Source organism: Rhamphochromis sp. 'chilingali' (assembly GCF_963969265.1).
Source record: "Rhamphochromis sp. 'chilingali' genome assembly, chromosome: 9".
In the NCBI taxonomy this organism is placed as follows: domain Eukaryota; kingdom Metazoa; phylum Chordata; class Actinopteri; order Cichliformes; family Cichlidae; genus Rhamphochromis; species Rhamphochromis sp. 'chilingali'.
Genome location: NC_137936.1, coordinates 10,604,139 through 10,622,377, shown reverse-complemented (window position 1 = coordinate 10,622,377; position 18,239 = coordinate 10,604,139). Strand labels below are relative to the sequence as shown.

Genomic DNA, 18,239 nt, shown 5'->3' with positions numbered 1-18,239 from the left:
GCGAAGAAGACACATGAGCGCGCCTAGGTTGTACTAGATTGGATCAGCGGGGAACTCTATTGTGTTGTGATTGGCTGCTTTCCTTCGGCTAACGAAGTCTAAACCAATAATAGCAGAGGTGCTGGCGCCTGCATCACACTGTAAGAACCAATCACGGCGTCGTCCCTTCGACAGATCCAATCTAGCACCAACCGAACAGCCGAGACTGCCTTCTGTAACCGTACGAAGAAATGGCTGCGTCCGTATGCCGAGTGGGGAGCACTGTGGGTCGAGCCCTTGCCAAAACCCACAGAGTAAGTATCTCTTTAAAGGTCGTACAGAATACTTTGTTAAAAAATGTGGAATATATTGGCGGAATGTTCCGCAACACTAAAAGTGTTCTGGTACGTGCTAGCCAGGAAGCTAGCTAGCTGTGCTATTCGCTGTACAGCTATGGAGAGTCTGTAACCGGTTAGCATTAGTTAGCTATCACTGAATGCAAGGTCAATCGGCTTATGAATCAATACATATTGTAACAGCTACCTAAAGCACTTTGTCCACTTCATTAAAGATCTTTCAAGCAGTCTTATTGTCGTTTTACTTAAATTTGGTCATTGACGAGGTAACATTTGCTATTTGTCCTCACTTGCCCTCAAAGACAAGTGAGGCTAGCACCGATAGTGTAGCGACTTTGGAAAGACACATGACTACTGTTGTTGATGCGGCTGAAGAGCCGGATAAGAACGAATACGTCAACTCGAAAATAACATGAAAACGTCGTAATAACACCCAGGTTGGATTATACTTGTAGCATAAATTCAAGATTTTACCAGATTTTGTAATAACAGTACAGTTCTGTTTACTAGTGACAGCCCCTGACATGTCATTACAGCTGTACCGTCTTAAAAAGACACTGCTCTAGAGGGATTTGGGGTTAGCCTTTCTTTTTTTGATCACTCATTCTGCAGGTGATAAAGATTGTGCTAATGAACTGATATTTATTACCTATTAGCGCATACAAAGTCAGAAAAAACATGCTTTCCTCCCAGGTAATCAGTTGTAAACACAGAACAAAATGGATCATTTTAATTAAAAGCCACCGCTAGCAGGAGAGTCCTTTTGAACTTGCAGATAGATCATTGGGATGGTACACCAAATGTTCTTATATTGGGATGTTATGTAGTATAATAAAATATAAAAGTGGTTCTCCAGAGTCCTATTTTAAAATTTATTGTTTTAATGTTTTGCATCTGTAACTTCTCCAGCCCATCCTGCTGTCCTTGAGGCGTGGACAGGCCTCAGTAAGCTATGCCCAGAGTCTGTCAGGAGCCCCTGAAACCCGTCTTACTACACTGGACAATGGTTTGAGGGTTGCGTCTGAGGAGACTGGACATGCTACATGCACTGTAAGAACACGTCATAAATAATGCTATAAGTTGGAGTTGTTTAAGCACACGATAGACACTTTTACTCATGTAAACCTCAGCATATTTATTCAGCACATGCCATCTCTTCTTTGTCACAGGTTGGACTGTGGATCGGTGCAGGCAGTCGCTACGAGAGTGAGAAGAATAATGGAGCAGGCTTTTTCCTGGAGCACATGGCTTTCAAGGTAAACTTCATGACCTTTGCTATCCTACAGGGCTATTTGTTAAAGTAGAATTTATATATCCAAAATGACAGAGGTTGCAATTACATCCCCCCCTTCAGTAAATGTGTTTTGTCTTCTTTGCAGGGAACCAAGAAGCACCCACAAACAGCCCTTGAGCAGCAGGTGGAGTCTATGGGTGCTCACTTGAGCGCCTACACCTCCCGGGAGCACACTGCATACTATATGAAGACCCTGACCAAAGACCTGCCTAAAGGTGAGAGGCAAAAAAAAAAAAAACACAGATTCTTCTCTAGTTTTAATAATACAGTGATCGCCAAGACATCACAGTGAGATAAACTATTTAATGAGAATATAACAATAAATCAGTCATTTATACTTGGTTCTCTACTATGAAGGGAAGAAATTCCAACTTTCATTGTTTCTTAGCACCTAGTATGTGCATTTCTCCTCTTAGTTGTGAACAACATCTGTGTTTTCCAGCTGTTGAGCTGCTGTCAGAAGTCGTGCAGAGCTGCTCCCTTAACGAGGCTGAAATCGAGCAGCAGCGGAGCGTGGTCCTGCGTGAGTTGGAGGAAGTTGAGAGCAACCTGCAGGAAGTTTGCCTGGACCTGCTGCATGCCACAGCCTTCCAGGGGACTGCTCTGGGACACAGTGTGCTGGGCCCCTCCAGCAGTGCCAGGTGGGAGGAGCTGCCTGCTCATGAATATCTCTAGATTATTATTATTATTATGTCTTAGAACAGCTGTCAGGGGAAAGACTACTCGGGCTATTCGAGTTGGCTCAGTATAGCTTGACTTAGTTTTTAGGGTTTTCCATTTAGGTGGTACTACCTGATACCAGGTACTATTTTTACTACCTACTTGGTTGATGTTCCAAGTGATCTTAGGCGAGCTGAAAATGTGACATCAGACTGTTTGCCACCGACTTGCTAGTCAGTGGTGTCACTCGATGATTCCCGAAACCTTCACGAAAATCAAAATTGCCATTTTTGAAAAATCCAGCAATGAGGGAAATATGCTTATATTGTACTTTTTTTTTCTTTTCTTTCTTTTTTTTGGAGCTAATAAATTGTCACCTGTTTGCTATCGCAATAATTTTTATACTGCATATAAATTTATACTGGTATTATTGCAGACAATATGATATGGCACAGCTCTAATGATAGTTGTTATAATTCTTTAACTAACACAGCAAAAAAATCACACAATTTACACCTTTATGTAAAAAAATGACTAATCTTTTATACAATGCTCACAGGAATCTGACCCGCCAGGATTTAGTGGATTACATCAACAGCCACTATAAAGCTCCTCGCATGGTGCTCGCTGCTGCTGGAGGTAGGTGTTCTTCCTCTTACGCTGTTAGGACGCATTATGGTGCATTGTAATGCTCTACAACCTTGAAAGCCTTGATGCTTATCTGGTGTGTTTCCTCTACAGGTGTGAGCCACGACGAGCTGGTTGGTTTGGCCAAGTCTCACTTCAGTGGAGTGTCTTTTGAGTACGAGGGAGATGCTGTCCCTGTGTTATCACCCTGCCGGTTTACTGGCAGTGAGGTGAGATGTGTTAATTAAAAAAACAAATAAAAACTGCATCTTCATTTTTTTTTTCTTCAGTATTTGTGTTTATAAAGATTTCAAAAACCTGGTTCTTGTTTAGAATGAGACGTGGGGACATTCAAAATTATGGTAAATGGTCTTCTTCCTCTCCTCAGGTCCGTATGCGTGACGATGCTTTTCCCTTGGCACACATTGCCATCGCCGTGGAGGGTGCTAGTGCTGCTAGTCCAGACATCGTGCCTCTTATGGTGGCCAACGCCATCATCGGCAGCTATGACCTTACCTACGGTGGTGGAAAGGTTGGAAATGTTATTTATTTTTTAAAATGTACAGTGTAGAACAGACGGCAACGATGAAAGTGTAACTGTAGTATTGAAATGTCCACAAACATGACATCATCATGCTGGTTCTTTATCTTTTAAGCTTTATTTGTTCTCAGGTAAAAGTGTTGCTGCCACAGTGTATAGTATATCAGATTTGAGATTTAAACTCAGAAAGGAGGATCTTGCTGAGATGAACAAGTCTTTGTTATGTCTGACAAGAAAGTGATTAAAATGTAAACAAAAAAAGAGTACTTTTTTTTAGTAATACTGTAATTATATTGTGAGTGTCAGCTATTGAATACACGAATCAGTTCAACTGGAAAAACTTGACTCTTGGTTTCTTCTTTAGTTATGAAGAAATATAATAACATATTCCTTTTTCTTCTCTTTTTCAGCACCTGAGCAGCCGCCTGGCTCGCCTGGCGGTGGAGGATAACCTCTGTCACAGCTTCCAGGCCTTCCACTCCTCTTACAGCGACACTGGCCTGCTGGGCATTTACTTTGTGGCCGATAAGAACAACATCGACGACATGATGCACTGGTCCCAGAATGCCTGGTCAGTAATGGTTCACGGACAGAGAGATGCAACGGGAACATTAGAGTCTGTGGTTTGTTGCTAAAGGTTTAATTCCTTCATATTTTGCTCCCTGCAGGATGAATCTGTGCACCACAGTGACAGAGAGTGATGTCGCCAGAGGCAGGAATGCTCTGAAGGCTAGCCTGGTTGGACAGCTCAATGGTACGTAATATCTGTAATGGATTATACATGTGCATATAGTTTTTGCACACCGTTGAAAACCTGGAATTTTTAGATCTTTTTCATAAGCTCCTTTTCAAAAAAGTAAAGTCCTAAAACGTTTTTGAGCTGAACATGTGCAGCAGAATGAATTTGAGAGCAATGACACTACCTGATGATACTGTGTGCACTGCATCCCTGAAAGTCTCACACAGTACAGTATGTTTTAATCACAGAAAAAAAGAATGAAAACGTTCTCTTTTTATGAACTCGGACACACCACTCTCATGAATTATAAGTTGACACTCCTGTTTACCTTCTAGGAACAACACCAATCTGTGATGACATTGGCAGACACATTTTGAACTACGGCCGGCGTATTCCTATAGCAGAGTGGGATGCTCGGATTGATGTAAGTTTACTCTAAAGGACAAAAAGATCACGATGTTCTGTGTCTTCACAGCATCATACAGTACCTTCTCAGATTTGGCTTAGTCCTGTAGTCTCTCCCGGATGAGCGTTTTAACTCTAAATCTTTCCTTTCAGGCTGTGACCCCCAAGATGGTGCGTGACATCTGCTGCAAATACATTTACGATAAGTGTCCTGCTGTGGCTGCTGTCGGTGAGTTCTGCTGTACTTTTAGTCTCTTCACAGCAAGGATGCAGCTCATGCTGCAACTATTTTCTGTAACCTGTCCCTCCTTCTCTCCACCAGGCCCCATTGAGCAGTTACCGGACTACAACAGAATGCGCAGTGCCATGTACTGGCTGAGGTTCTAAGATGATTAGTTATGTGTCTCTTCTTCCTCACCCTTACTTCACCTTCCTCCCCTTATCTCTGCGAGAGTAAACAGTGGATTCTCCACATGTTGGTGTGTCAGCAAAGGCAGCCATCCAACCTCTGCTTCCCGTTTTTGTCCAACCAGCTCATTAACAGTAGCCATCAGGGGGCAGCCAATCTGCATATTTTGTCTTTAAATTGCGTTCTGGTTACATATTGATTGTACTGCACAGGTACTGCTCACCTTATACTGATTTATAAAGGGAACAGAGGGCTGACTTGAACATTGAATAATTATCAGTGTGACATAATATGGTCAGTACTGAATATCACCAGATGGAGCAAGAGTATATTTATAATTTCTGTAACATTTGTTTCTGTCCACTATTGTACATAACAGAAGCTCTCATTCCAACAAAAATTAAAAAAAAAACTGTAAAATATTTGTCTTGTGTCCCTTTGTTAGTCATACAAAAGGATTTCTTAATGATTAAATTATGTAAATACAGAAATGTTGAATATGAATGTAAACAGTACGCGTGTGCACAATATAAGCAAAGAGCTAACCTGGTCTTACTGTGAGTCGCATTCACACCTCACAATGTTTTTAAAACATAGGTTTGTAATATCAGACCACTAAGGAAAAAGTACTTTTTAAACACAGCAAGGGCTTTTCAACATAACATTTCTAAACACAGTAGTTTCCTTTAGAAAGCATCAATTGTGTTTCCGCATAAGATTTTTCAGCAGAAGGAAAAACTTTAATTGAGCCAAAGCACAAACCACTGCTGTGCAATGATGCACTTTAACTTTGCGATACTTGAAACTTATAAAATCAGGTTAAAGCTGAGGGTTATCTTCCAATTTACACACAGTATAAAAACAAAGAGTGCGCCACAGAACAAGACTAGGACTGCACAGGAATGGATTGTGAGGTTAGCAAGAGAAAACTATTCGTGCAGAAGAGACACCTTGAAGTCAGACTGAAGCATACTAAGGACAAGAACAGATGAGATGAAGCTACAGCTTTTTGACCATAAAGATGCTGCTCATGTTTGGAGAAAAAAGGAGCGGCTACAACCCAAAGAACACCGTCCCCACAGTGAAACACAGGAGTTGGGAGTATTATGCTGTGGATGTGGAGAAAGAAGAATATGTGAAGATTTTGAAGAAAATATCAAGCTGTAAGCAACAAAACTAGTCTGGTCAGTGCTTTGTTTTCCAACACAATAACGACCCAAAACATGCTCCTGAAGAAGACCAAAGTGAAAGTTATTGACTGACCTCATTTGAATCCCATTGAAAATCTGTGAGGTGAACAGAAGAGCAAAGTCCGAGAAGACCATCAAATCTAGAGCAGCTTGACAGATTGGCTAAAGAAGAATGAGCTGAGATTACTCAGGAGGCATGTTTGAGACTTGTTGAAATTCACAACAAATGACTGCAAGCTTTAATCCATCAAAAAGGATTCACAATTATCAATTAGCATTGGGTGGCCCAATAATTTTGCCCCTGGCAGATTTTGTAAAGTAAAATAATGTAAGCATTCAAAATAAAACTAGTTTGTTTGGAAGAGCTGTGTGGGGGCTAATATTTCTGTCTGGAGGTTCTTGGACTTTTAAAGCACTGATGATGTGGTTACTAGACTACCTTCACTTTTAAATCTAAAGTTTTTGCTGGAACTTAAATTGTCACAGTTTTTGTAGTGTTGTAAACATCGCACTTTTTACTTTTCTGAAAAAATTGTATACATTAATGAACACATTATCATTCATGTTGTTGTCCTAAACCAGACGTGCCATTTCTATTATCTGTGCTCAGACTTCAGATGATATGTTGGGTTAATCTGTGATCTTTGTCTTGACGTTTAAATTGTGGCTGTGGCCAAAGCGCAGTTTGCCTACTTCAGTTTTGCCACAGTGAATAAGTATTTGCAATTGTCTTCTAATAGCCTGTCCTTACTGCTGCCAATTGCTGCGTTTTATTAACAACGTCTTTAGAACTGAAACATTTCATGAATATTAAGCGGGGCGAACAGTCGGAGAATAAAGTGCTCTCTGATACGCATCAGGCTCATTGTAAACAGCCTACGTCATTAGTCAGTTGAATGGGCAAGTAGGACCTGCTATGACGTATGTTTTATCTTGAATCACACAGATGACATCGTCTGAGGTTCATGTGCTGCTCCGTGTCATGTTGAATAATGCTGCTGGTACAACTCAGTACATCTGTTTGTTGCTGTGTGACATTACTGTGACCTGTGGGTAACTGAAACGGCTCGTAAGCCTGAGGCCCTCAAGGACCTAGCAATCGTAATCTGGCTGCACTCGTAATATATCATTAGTCGGATGAGAGTAAGTTCTTTGATGGGCCCGAATGGAGGTGACTCAGGAAACGAGATAGGCTTCGTCTTGTTGAGTTGCCCTCCTGGCCCTGTAAGACTTTTCCTCCACGGGGCTTTATCTGCAGTCACTTCTCCTTCTAACCTCTTTATACTCACCTCTTCTCCTCTGTGCTCTGTAGAAAGGAAGAAAGATGTGTTCTCACAGCATGTTCCTCTAAGAGTCAATGTTTTTTTTTCCTGGGGCATAGGCGTAAAAACACGTCAAGGAGGGGCTGTCATGCAGAGGGTCAGATCGAAAAGACTGACATTAGTCAAAGAACAAGTTTCAAAACTGGCAGCCAGTGAAAAACTTTTATTCTGTGTTGTTAATTGGTATTAACAAACACACACAAAAAAAAATTCACCTCACTCACCTCATGTCTTATTTAGTTGCTGTGATTTCCAGCTAATGCATGTTACAGAACAGACTCACTCACACTGTTGTCAGTAAATCTAAACCAGCTCCCAACCACCTTAATGTTTCAAACTCCTTAAATACATTCAGTTAAATTAGACCAAAATGGGCATGTCTCCCACAGTGTTCTTATCACTGTCATGTTTGATGTTCACTCAGTCTGCACGGATGATTTCCAAAACATAAACTAACAAGCATGATGAAAAGATGAACAATTTATGGGACATTTCAACACCCAACAATTACTGTTTTCTCGCAGCGTCTCCATGCTTAACTTCTGAATGGACGTGGAGGTGGGCTGTGCTTTGACTCCAAATTGGGGCAACTTTTCAAGTCACTCCAAGCAAGCTATTGTGATTACTATTGTGTTATTTTTAGAAAGAATAAGATAGCACTGAGTGCAAAGGAAATGAGATGAAATGAGGGGAGGGCGATGGGGTGTAGAGATGTAAACGATAAACAGAGAGGGGAAGGGGCAGTGTCACGGCGAGGATTAAAGTGGTTGAAGACGAAGCAAAGGACGAGCGGCTCATCGTCAAGTCCAGTTCAACATCCGACCGTGTTTGGTGCACATTGCTCCTCCGGTGAAGAAGCAGAAGCTGTGAGACAGAAAATACAAGATTACAGGACATCTGAGCATAAAAAGAGCTGCTGTCTTTAACACAGAGGAGGGAGAAGTGCCTTTTTGTCAAGTTACCAACTTTTGATATTGGTGACTGAGTAAGTATTGATTTTGGCTGGCTCTTGACGAGGTTTGCAAAGATTTATCTATGCATGAATCAGAGAATACTGCAGACTATAACAGGAGGATCAAATGGATGGATGATTGAAAGGTTAAGAAACTAAATATTCAGATGATCTAAAATGATTTGCAAAGAACTGTATTAAAGAATTTTGTGTTTCATCATCTTTTTATTGCTGAAGAAATAAAAAGCTATTTTTATTTTTGTACATCAGTTGGATATGTTGTTGTCTTTCCATGCGATCACTCACTGAAGTCTTGCACTGTCACAGTTGTGTAATATGGAGCTGATTCTCTGCTTGCAGACAGTCCTGACCATGAGAAGTGTGCGTGCGTGCTTCTGTTTGGCTCTGCTGCTTCCTTTGTGTGTTCAGAGCCGGAGGAGCAGTCTGGCTGTTGCCAAACTCGATGAAGACACAGAGAGGGACATGCTGGCTGTCGACATCTTAAACCGCAACGGTGCGTTGAGCTCACTGCTCCGATCACAGCATCATCTCGTGCTCAGGCGAGCCCCGCGCCCTGCCTCCCAGGTGCCAAAGAGAGCCCAGCAGGCGTCCCGTTTTGCTCTGTCCCTTGATGTTCCCACCAGCATCCTCAGTGTACTCATAGACCTGGCCAAGAATCAGGACATGAGGACCAAGGCAGCAGCCAATGCAGAGCTGATGGCACGAATAGGCAAGAGGAAATGAAAGCCCCCCCGGAGAAGTTTGAAGGCTTGATGGAGGAAATCTCACTTCACAACAGAGCTAACACATTGTGGCACTGACACCTGGTTAGAAACAATGTTAGTTCATGTGAAAGTAGTCATTGCGGTCAGTATCTGTCCTTTAGAGCTTAGATCTGCTTTACTTTTATACTTATATTTAATCCATTCCACACACAAACCACACCATGGACTGATTAATCACTACAGTGATGTGAAAAAACAAAACAAAAAACCAACAACAACAATCACAACAAGGACACTGCAAACAATGTAAGATGATGCTGGTGTTTAGTCTCAGATACTCACCATTGGCTCCCAAACTGTGACTCGGAGAAGTGTTTTATTGTATTTGCATGCAATCCGTAGAAAACATACAATTAAATCCAATATCATAATCCATTTTTTCTCAAGTCTAATTCATTTCTGCACTGATATCAGGCACGCTTGCCATAATTACAAGCATCAGCAGCCCATAAAGCACAAATGAATGGGTCTCAGCCAAATGAGCCTGCGTCACCCACAGCAGGCGCCGATGGGTGATAACAGGACAAAGACACGCGCAGGATATTGACCTCTGAAAAGAAGAAGAGACCCTTTCTAAAAACCTTTGTTCACTACTGATACATTTGGCAAACAAGTCACAGCTATTCTTAGTCTGAAGCCCTATCTGCTCTGGAGTAGACTAACATCTATGGCATAATTAATCTGTGCTCTTACACCGAGCAAGAAATGTGAAGCAACAGAGTGAAATAAACTGCTCATCTGATTTACACTGTGAGGCTTTTTTCTTCTTCTCTGTTTTATGCTGACCATGACTTTGGCTTGATTTAAATATCATCTTCACACTTTTGGACCTCAAAACGTGCGGATATAACAGAAACTAAATGAAACAAATCACTTCAATTACTGTGATTATAATACAATAAATATAAGTAAAGAAGCCACTAATACCCTGCTGAGCAGCAGACAAACTATCTGGAATTAAGATAAATGCTCTGACGGTTATTTACACAATAGTATTAGATTGTTGCCTTAGCTGGCATTAATTAGCTTGGGGTTGTTTACACTGCCATGAGAATATTATAACAGTATTATCTCTGTTTTTTTCAAACCTTTAGCCTAAAAGCATCTCTTGTAGCAGTTACCACGGGCGGTAAACCACAAATAAAACAAGTGTTTCTGCTTTTAAACAGTAATTTTACTCTGTGTTTAAGCTGGAGCTTTGTTTCCCATGACACAGCTCTATAGTCTGACGTATCTGTCTGGTGAAGCATACTTAAAATATGAACTTATTATGAAGTTCAAATAAATACAACTCACATCATCATCATCATCATCACAAGGCAGTTATCACCATAAACCGCAACTGGAGTGTACTCTGATTTATGTAATGAGTGCTCTCATCTGTGACACCGCAGTCTTTATTTGTCCCTTTCAGTTTGGCTTCCAAGTTGTTGCACGCATTGGCCGAGACAGCTGCTAAGAGTACAGGAAATACACTCGGACTGAACATTTCAGTCAGTAAGTAACCATTTTCCCTCCTAACAAAGCCTACAGCGTTTGCCTGTCTGAGCATTTTTTGAGTATTCCAAATTTTCACTATTCCACTGATGATGAGATGAGAAATGCTTTGTTTATCCCATATCTTTTGAATTGGACACTTTTATAGTTGTGATGGAGAGGAGGCTTGTGAGAGGAGGCATATTTGGGAAATTCTTTTGAATTTACCAAATAACCTGTTGAAAAAAATCTGGCAGATGGTTCTTTGTCAGACAGATATATTGTGTTATGGAGGATGATAATGTGCGGTATGAAAGATTTCCCGTGTGTTTCTTTGTGACAGCAGAGCTGAATCAGTCTGTTAGAGAAGGAGCTCTGCTGCCTGTCCAGTAAGTCATGCAGAGGTTTCTCAGGATTATCCATGATGGATGATGGTTTTTCAGATGCCTCGTCTTCATCACAGCTATAAAAGTGTCCAGTTTGCAGCCAGTCAGAGGGCCAGCCTTCCTAATCAGTTTATTCAGACTGTTGGTGTCACCAGCTTTGATGTTGCTCCCTGAGCAGACCACAGCAAAGGATGCTGAGTGATAGAAAACCTCCATCACTCTGTTGCACATTGAAGGAGCTCAGCTTTTGCAGGAAGCAGAGCCTGCTCGTGCCCTGTTTATACAGCCTGTGCTGGTCTTCCAGTTGTACTCCTCCACCATATCCAGATCCTGTCCCGTAAACGATAAACAGAGAGGGGAATGGATTGTTCAGCCAACCTCTTCCTTCTGAAGTCCATCACCATCCAGGTGGTGTCACTGCTTTACAGATGATTCCTCACAGACCACCCCACAAACAGTTTAGTCCTCCTCTCCATCACTAATACATCCAACCACCGCAGAATCATCAGAGTATTACTGTAGGTAGCATGACCAGGAGGTATAAGGGAAGTCTGAGGTGTACCAGGAGAACGGGAATGGAGAGAGCACAGATTCCTGTGGAGCTACTGTACTGCACATCAACCAAATCACACAGAGCTCTGTTCAGCATACTGCACCCTCTTTGTGAGATAGTCAGCAATCCATGAGATGGTCGAAGTTTACTGACATTTCCTGTAGCTTTTCTCACAGCAGCAGCCGATTCATTCAAAATGCACTAGAGAAATCAACGAAAGTGAGCTTCACTGTTCAGTCATTACTGTACAGATGCACCAGCATGCAGATGCTCTCATCATCTTATCATGATGTGGTCTGTATGTGGTGGTCACATTTGAAGATTAAAGATTTCTGTATATTTAAATGTTTTGTAATAAAATAGATTATGTATAAATTGCCCAGTAAAGTTACATTATGTAACAGCAGAAAGTTCCTACCTGCAGTTCCTTGCTCATCCACAAGATGTCCTTTGCTTTCTTTTTTACTTCCGTAATTAATTGAAATCTTCATCCACTATCCTTTGAGGTGCAATTTTAACATTTTGGATGAATAGGTGTTTTCACAAGTAATGAGTATGCCCACTGGATAGCATGTTGTTTAAAAAAAAAGAACGACACTAACCCTAAAATAAAGACAGGTACATTCAAAATGGCGCAGGCTTTAATTACAGCCGTTAGCAGGTGTTATTAATTAGCGGTTCAGCAAGCTAGCGGGAAGGCGCTTCACGGGAGGAACACTACAAACGTAAGGGTTCATCTAAGGATTTTGCTTCGCTATGATTTGTTTTAATTACCACGAACAGATTTAATATAAACCGTGAACTTTAACGAGCATTTTCTTTATTTTTCTTGTTTTTGTGGAGCCATTGTCTTTGTTTGTGACGGTGTACACTTTGTTCACGGGCGAGAAAGCCTAGTTTAGAAATGGCTAAATCCCCCATGTTTAATAGGTGAACTCCAGTGTCCTTTAATTCATGTATTTTAAATTGTTAGCGGCTTTCATTTGTCTAAACATCCGTTTTAGCTGGATTGAGAGATAAACGAGTATACAGAAATGTATCTGCTGCTTTTTCCTACAGTAACTTCTTGACTTTTAGGATTTTCCTTCGGCGCTCACAGGTGATGTCAGACAATGACGTGTAGCCCAGTGTGATAACACCTGACAGTGCGCACACACCTCGTCAGCGTGAGCCAATCCTCCAGTGTGATGTGCTGAGCAATGAACTATGACCTAATTTGTGAAAAGTACATGTTCTCATGTCCTCCAGCATTATACAATAATGCTGTAATTAAAGCGTACATTCCCCTAAATAACATCTTTCCTCAGATCACCTCAACCGCTTTGGAGCCTCACAGATTCAATTCAGTTTTGAAGCCACTAAGCAGTGGAGTTAGTTAGAATTAGGTTAGTGCTGCTCTGCTGAACACACTGCCTGATTCTTCATGCAGCTGTGTATTTTTAATTTTAGCTGAACTTTCTTTAAGATACTGGGTTATTATAACAAATTAAAATCCAGGGCCAGTGGGAGTGTTTATGCAGGATTTCTCAATAAAGCTGACGAGTTGCAACCAGATCAACAGTCATCAGCACAAAGTTCAGTGACCAAGTGTTGCAAGAAACAGCAACAAGAGAGGAGCGTGTACTTTATCTCAGAGGCTTTTGTGGTCCACACTGCTGGGAGCAGCGCTTCGGGAACAAAAACGATCAACATAAGGATTATATTCAGACAGGGTTGGGAGAAGTCTTGAGTTTCCTAAACTGTAAGAGTTATTATTCTTGATTGTTTCTTTTCTTTTTATTGGGACATAATCATGAAATTGAAGGAATGTTTATCTTACAAGTTATATTTATAAATGAGTAAGACTGACTGCCAAAAGTGGCCTCCAGTTCCAGAATTTGCTGAAATCGTTTTCCTAATTTTATTACTGGTATTTTCAGTTTTAAACTGCAAAGCTGCCACTGTCTCCTTCTGTCTCCTCATTTTTCACATGAAGCCTAGCTGCCACACTGATCATACTTATAATTGCAGGTCGAGTTGTTCTCATATGGATTATGCGATGAGGTCACTCAGCCTTTTCACGCCATCTAACCTCTCCAAGTAAGTGCTTTGTGATGGTTGTCACCCTTAGCTCTTTTGCTATTTAAAATTTTTTTTTTCTTTTAAATATATGAGCTGATGACCTGACGTCTTACACCTTTTTCTCAGGTGTGTAACAGCGAGCGTGTCAGCTAGTGCCTCCATGACCCAGCAGCTCCTGTCGGGTCGAGTTCCTCGACCGAAGCCTTTCAGGGTCACGAATGCTGACCGCAGTGTGAAAAAGGGTATAATGGCAGACACGCTAGAAGACCTGACAAATAAGGTGAGAGAAAGATGTGAGGTGTAAAAATGCTGTGTGTGTCGGGGGGGGGGGGGGGGGACTTGGTCAGCACCTAATAATCATGGTAAGGTGGTCACAAAGCATTTGGACTAAAAACGGAGGAATCAGGGGGATTCTGTGGTGTGTATTGACCATTGAAATTAGATAAAGGTTTGCCACTTGTTGCTGCACCATCTGAAGTGATTGAGTGTGTTTCGAGCTCATGTAAGTGAAATGTAACAAGAAAAAGGGCTGGTGTCAGACTATAATAATGTTAATTTATAAAGAAGCCAAATTTAATCAAGCCTAAAGTGTCTTAGCAAGATCTGAATGGCTTCAGTATGCCTTGGCATTAATTCAGTGCTCCTTGTAACTTTTGGTAAAGGGATGAAAAACAGGCTCCCTGAATCAGCTTCTTAATGATGGCTGTGGAGAGTGCCGTCTGACAGAATGGTGTAAAGGGTCCGATGGGTGTTGAAGGTTATCATATGTGATTCATAGCGTTTTCATTACTCATCAAGCCGTCTGGCTGTTGCCTTAACAATGGAGTCATCACAGAAGAGACCACTCCCAAAATAAATGTTTCAGAACAGCTGTGTAATAACTGCTTTATGGTTTACGGCATATTTTCTTGTGATGAGGTCACTGTACGTATTTATTTTATTTTTTCCTCATCTCTACTCTCGCTCAGGCCAGTGACTCGTTGGGTATACTGTGCGTCAGTGCGTTGGTGTTGGATGAAGATGGCACTGGTGTGGACACAGAGGAATTCTTTCAAACGCTCCCAGAAAATGCTGTTCTGATGGCTCTGCAGAAGGGACAGAAGTGGAGCCCACATCCTGTATGTAGTTTTGATTAGCCACTAGATGGCACTCTTGGCCAGCAACTTTACTTCATTGTGGCCGTGCAAATATTAACATATTGATAGCCAGTGATTCTTTGATGTAGACTGATAGAAAGGCATAATGCAGAAGCCATGAATATGGACCAGTCTGTGTTGTGATACATTGGCTATCCAGTTAAATATTTTATCCATCAAATTAAATGGAAGGGCAACATGCCATTTGTTGTGCAAAGGCAGAACGCGGAGTAAACCTCACATTAGTTTCTCCCCGCTCAATATTTTTGAGAAAAATGGAAGGCAGGGGTCTGATACTAATTGGACATGAGGGATTTGTGAGATTGCAGTAACATTCACCCAAAAGCAATGAACTTTCTCAGTAAGTGATACATGCATTAATTTGGACCCCTTCCCAAATGTTTTCTGCAACGACCCCTCATTGACCTTTTCTCATTGTCATTTGCTACTCACATCATCGCTGGCAGGAGCGCCATCAGTGTGTAGTTCAAGTGTGTGGCGGTGGAGTTGAGCGCTGATTTGTGCCCATTTGTCCTGACTCATATCCCTCATCCTGTCGCCCCCCCAGTACAACCTCTCCAGAGATTGCCTTATTGACTGCAGGCAGCAACAGCAGCGGAGAGATGTGGCCAAGCTGACCTTTGACCTCTACAAGAACAACCCCAAAGATTTCATTGGCTGCCTGAATGTGAAGGCAACGCTGTATGGTGTTTATACTGTGTCCTATGACCTGCGCTGTTACGCTGCCAAAAAGATGCTAAAGTGAGTGATGGAGGCTGCCAAAATATTCTGATATTTTTGTATTTTGTGTTGAACTATTATGTAACTGATTGTTTTTTCAGAGCATCTCTGTGGCATCTTTACTGAAACATATTGTTTGTAGTAATAGCTTAATCCACTTAGAGCTGAAAACTGATCAGTGTGAATGAATTTCTAATGCATAAATTAGCACGATTATCTTTTGAGACTTTTTAGTATTTTTTTCCCTCCCGTGCTTCTCTTATAAAAGTATTAAAAGCAGACCCTTGTGTATAAATGATGCACTCGGGTTTGAGCGTGTACACCTGTGTGGGTGGTGAAATGCGCAGACCCTAGAAGACCAAAGGCTAGATTTTACTGAGATTAATTTTGTTATGTCATCGCTGCCGAGATCTGCTGGTTTTCAGCTTTGGCTCGGAGCTTCAGTTGAGAGGATTACATTTTGCAGACTTGTCAAATGCGATGCTCCTATTGCAGGATGTGTGGTTTAAAAGGTCGTGGATATCAGTTTTATGAAATGCAGTTGATGTCAAAATTGAGCATCTGAGGTCGTGACTATCAAGACTATCTGGCTTCCTTGTGTTGTGACTTGTCTGAATTATACCAGACTGATACTCGTATCTCGTTACATGCAGGCTGTTTGTGTGGGCCTATTGGTTTCCACTTATGTCGCTGTAAATGGGAACTGGCTATTTATGACCATCCTCCCTCTTGTTCTCATGTGTGTGATTCCAGGGAGGCTCTGCGATGGACCATCTTCTCCATGCAGGCCACAGGCCACATCCTGCTGGGCTCCTCCTGCTACATCGAGCAGCTGCTGGAAGAGGAGGTGCGAGTGGAGAAGAGCCTGGCGCTGCCACAGGAAAGCAGGATCAGACAGCTGCAGAACATGCTGCTGGGAAAGATTTCTTACTTATGATAGACTGACAGTGGTGAGGTTGAGCTCTTATCCACTCTTAGATGTACATCAGTGTAGTTGTCACAGATGAAGCATGCAGTTCGTTTCATCATCTCATAGTTTCCAGTGCAGTTTGGCAACGTCATGAATTCGGCAGTCTCTTTTCAATGTCACTTTTTTTTTTTTTTTGCTGTTACATTTGTTTACCTCTTATGTATGTATAAACCAATGCCACAATTTATTCCTCTAAAATCACTTTTACTCACTATTGTGCAACTTTTTCCTATGATGATATAATAAATAAAAGCAACTGTTTTTATTTTGCCATTCCTGAAAGTTCATTTAAATGTGAATGCAGCAAACCCACAAGACACTTTAGTGTGTGTGTGTGTGCGTGCGTGCGTGCGTGCGTGCGTGCGCGCGCGCGCGCATGTGTTAGCAACAGGTCCAGCTGTCTCTCCCACGCTTCCCTAATTGTCCCCTGGGCTGCAGTGTCCTGTCAGCTGCAGCCTGCCTCTGTCTCAGAAAACCAGAGCAAAAGATTGAAGGAACGGGAAACAGCTAGCAGCTGCATGGGGTGAGGGGACGGAAGCAAACCATTACAGAGAAAGATGTTTTCAGCTGGCAGCAGAAGTGCCACTTGTGCCATCTTGCTGAGGAAAGGCGGTGGCAAAAGCAGGACCGATTTTAGCCTAAGTGGCTGTCTTGCATAACCTGATGAACTGAGTGAGACTGTGGTCTTGTCGCGCAGCGTTATCTAGAAGATTCCTTTTTGCTTTGACATTATCTACAGAAAATAACTTGGGTTGGTCACTTGATATTCAGTCCATGTCTCTAAATTCATGAACTACTTGCACACATTTGTGTATATACTGCGCGAGTATGAACAATGGCCATTTCTTCCAAATTCTTTGCGGTGAAATGAGGCAAGAGGTACATTCTGTGTCCTGCTGTTCCACAATCATTGTGTCTGGAAACAAGGAGGCACCACTCAAGAGTGTGTGTGTGTTTAAAGTAGCAAAGATTCAATCAATGTTGATGTCTTTGGCTTGTGTTAGCTCTTTCAGGCTGTGGGGCTTGTCTGCAATTTTAGGGTTTTTATGCACAGTAAAAATAACTGGCCATGTGTTGCTTTAATATTAGTTGACCTTGACCAGGTTTGATTGTAAAATTATAGCTGTATTGTAAAATCTGATTCAAGAAAAAAATTGGATCGCCATGCTACCAACGTAAAAAGTGATTCAAACTTTTTTTTTTTTTTTTTTTTAAAGCAGCTTCTTGCACAAAAACAGGCTCTTATAATCATCTAGATCAGGCTTCAAAGCTGTTCCTCAAATACCACTATAACTATATTTTCAAATATTAGTCATTTAACTTTGTAAGTGGTGTACAGTGTTTGGTCGTGATGATCCCGCCTCCTTCACCCAGTCAGCTGAAGTCCTACAGACGGCAGAGTCCTCTGTGGATCCAGCAGGGGATGAGCTGCAGCCGTCTGTCTGTCCCACTAGGCTGTGTTGCTGTTAGCACTCCCTCCTGGAGCTGCTACCGCTGAGCATGCGCTCGGCTCGTACACACCTCTGGACAGAAGGGACGCTTCTCATCAGCACTCTCATGGTGAAGGAATGGATCGTTGAGCCCAAGGTTCTGAAAGGTAAGAGTGCTAATTGGCAATAAATAAATAATGGATTAAAAAACGAAAAAAACCCGACAT

General features: G+C 41.8%; 2 protein-coding genes across 2 annotated transcripts; both read left to right on the top strand.

The window, feature by feature from the left end:
- Positions 1 to 78: 78 nt before the first annotated feature.
- Positions 79 to 5,432, top strand: uqcrc1 (ubiquinol-cytochrome c reductase core protein 1). The gene is made up of 13 exons (XM_080892736.1): positions 79 to 293; positions 1,245 to 1,385; positions 1,505 to 1,591; positions 1,715 to 1,844; positions 2,072 to 2,270; positions 2,849 to 2,928; positions 3,031 to 3,146; positions 3,305 to 3,448; positions 3,868 to 4,028; positions 4,126 to 4,211; positions 4,532 to 4,620; positions 4,755 to 4,830; positions 4,924 to 5,432. The coding sequence occupies exons 1-13, from the start codon at positions 231 to 233 to the stop codon at positions 4,986 to 4,988; spliced, it is 1,437 nt and encodes a 478-aa protein (XP_080748862.1). The 5' UTR covers positions 79 to 230; the 3' UTR covers positions 4,989 to 5,432.
- A 7,889-nt stretch (positions 5,433 to 13,321) lies between these two features.
- Positions 13,322 to 16,748, top strand: cidec (cell death inducing DFFA like effector c). The gene is made up of 6 exons (XM_080891412.1): positions 13,322 to 13,415; positions 13,685 to 13,753; positions 13,862 to 14,015; positions 14,704 to 14,853; positions 15,440 to 15,633; positions 16,366 to 16,748. The coding sequence occupies exons 2-6, from the start codon at positions 13,701 to 13,703 to the stop codon at positions 16,547 to 16,549; spliced, it is 735 nt and encodes a 244-aa protein (XP_080747538.1). The 5' UTR covers positions 13,322 to 13,415; positions 13,685 to 13,700; the 3' UTR covers positions 16,550 to 16,748.
- The last annotated feature ends 1,491 nt before the right edge of the window (positions 16,749 to 18,239 follow it).

Excerpts from the sequence above, each read along its gene's own strand:
- uqcrc1 (XM_080892736.1), top strand. The coding sequence starts at position 231 with ATGGCTGCGTCCGTATGCCGAGTGGGGAGCACTGTGGGTCGAGCCCTT. Across the intron at positions 3,449-3,867 it reads TTACCTACGGTGGTGGAAAG|CACCTGAGCAGCCGCCTGGC; the intron begins GTTGGAAATGTT and ends TCTCTTTTTCAG. Across the intron at positions 4,212-4,531 it reads CCTGGTTGGACAGCTCAATG|GAACAACACCAATCTGTGAT; the intron begins GTACGTAATATC and ends TTTACCTTCTAG.
- cidec (XM_080891412.1), top strand. The coding sequence starts at position 13,701 with ATGGATTATGCGATGAGGTCACTCAGCCTTTTCACGCCATCTAACCTC. Across the intron at positions 13,754-13,861 it reads ACGCCATCTAACCTCTCCAA|GTGTGTAACAGCGAGCGTGT; the intron begins GTAAGTGCTTTG and ends CCTTTTTCTCAG. Across the intron at positions 14,854-15,439 it reads AGAAGTGGAGCCCACATCCT|TACAACCTCTCCAGAGATTG; the intron begins GTATGTAGTTTT and ends TCGCCCCCCCAG.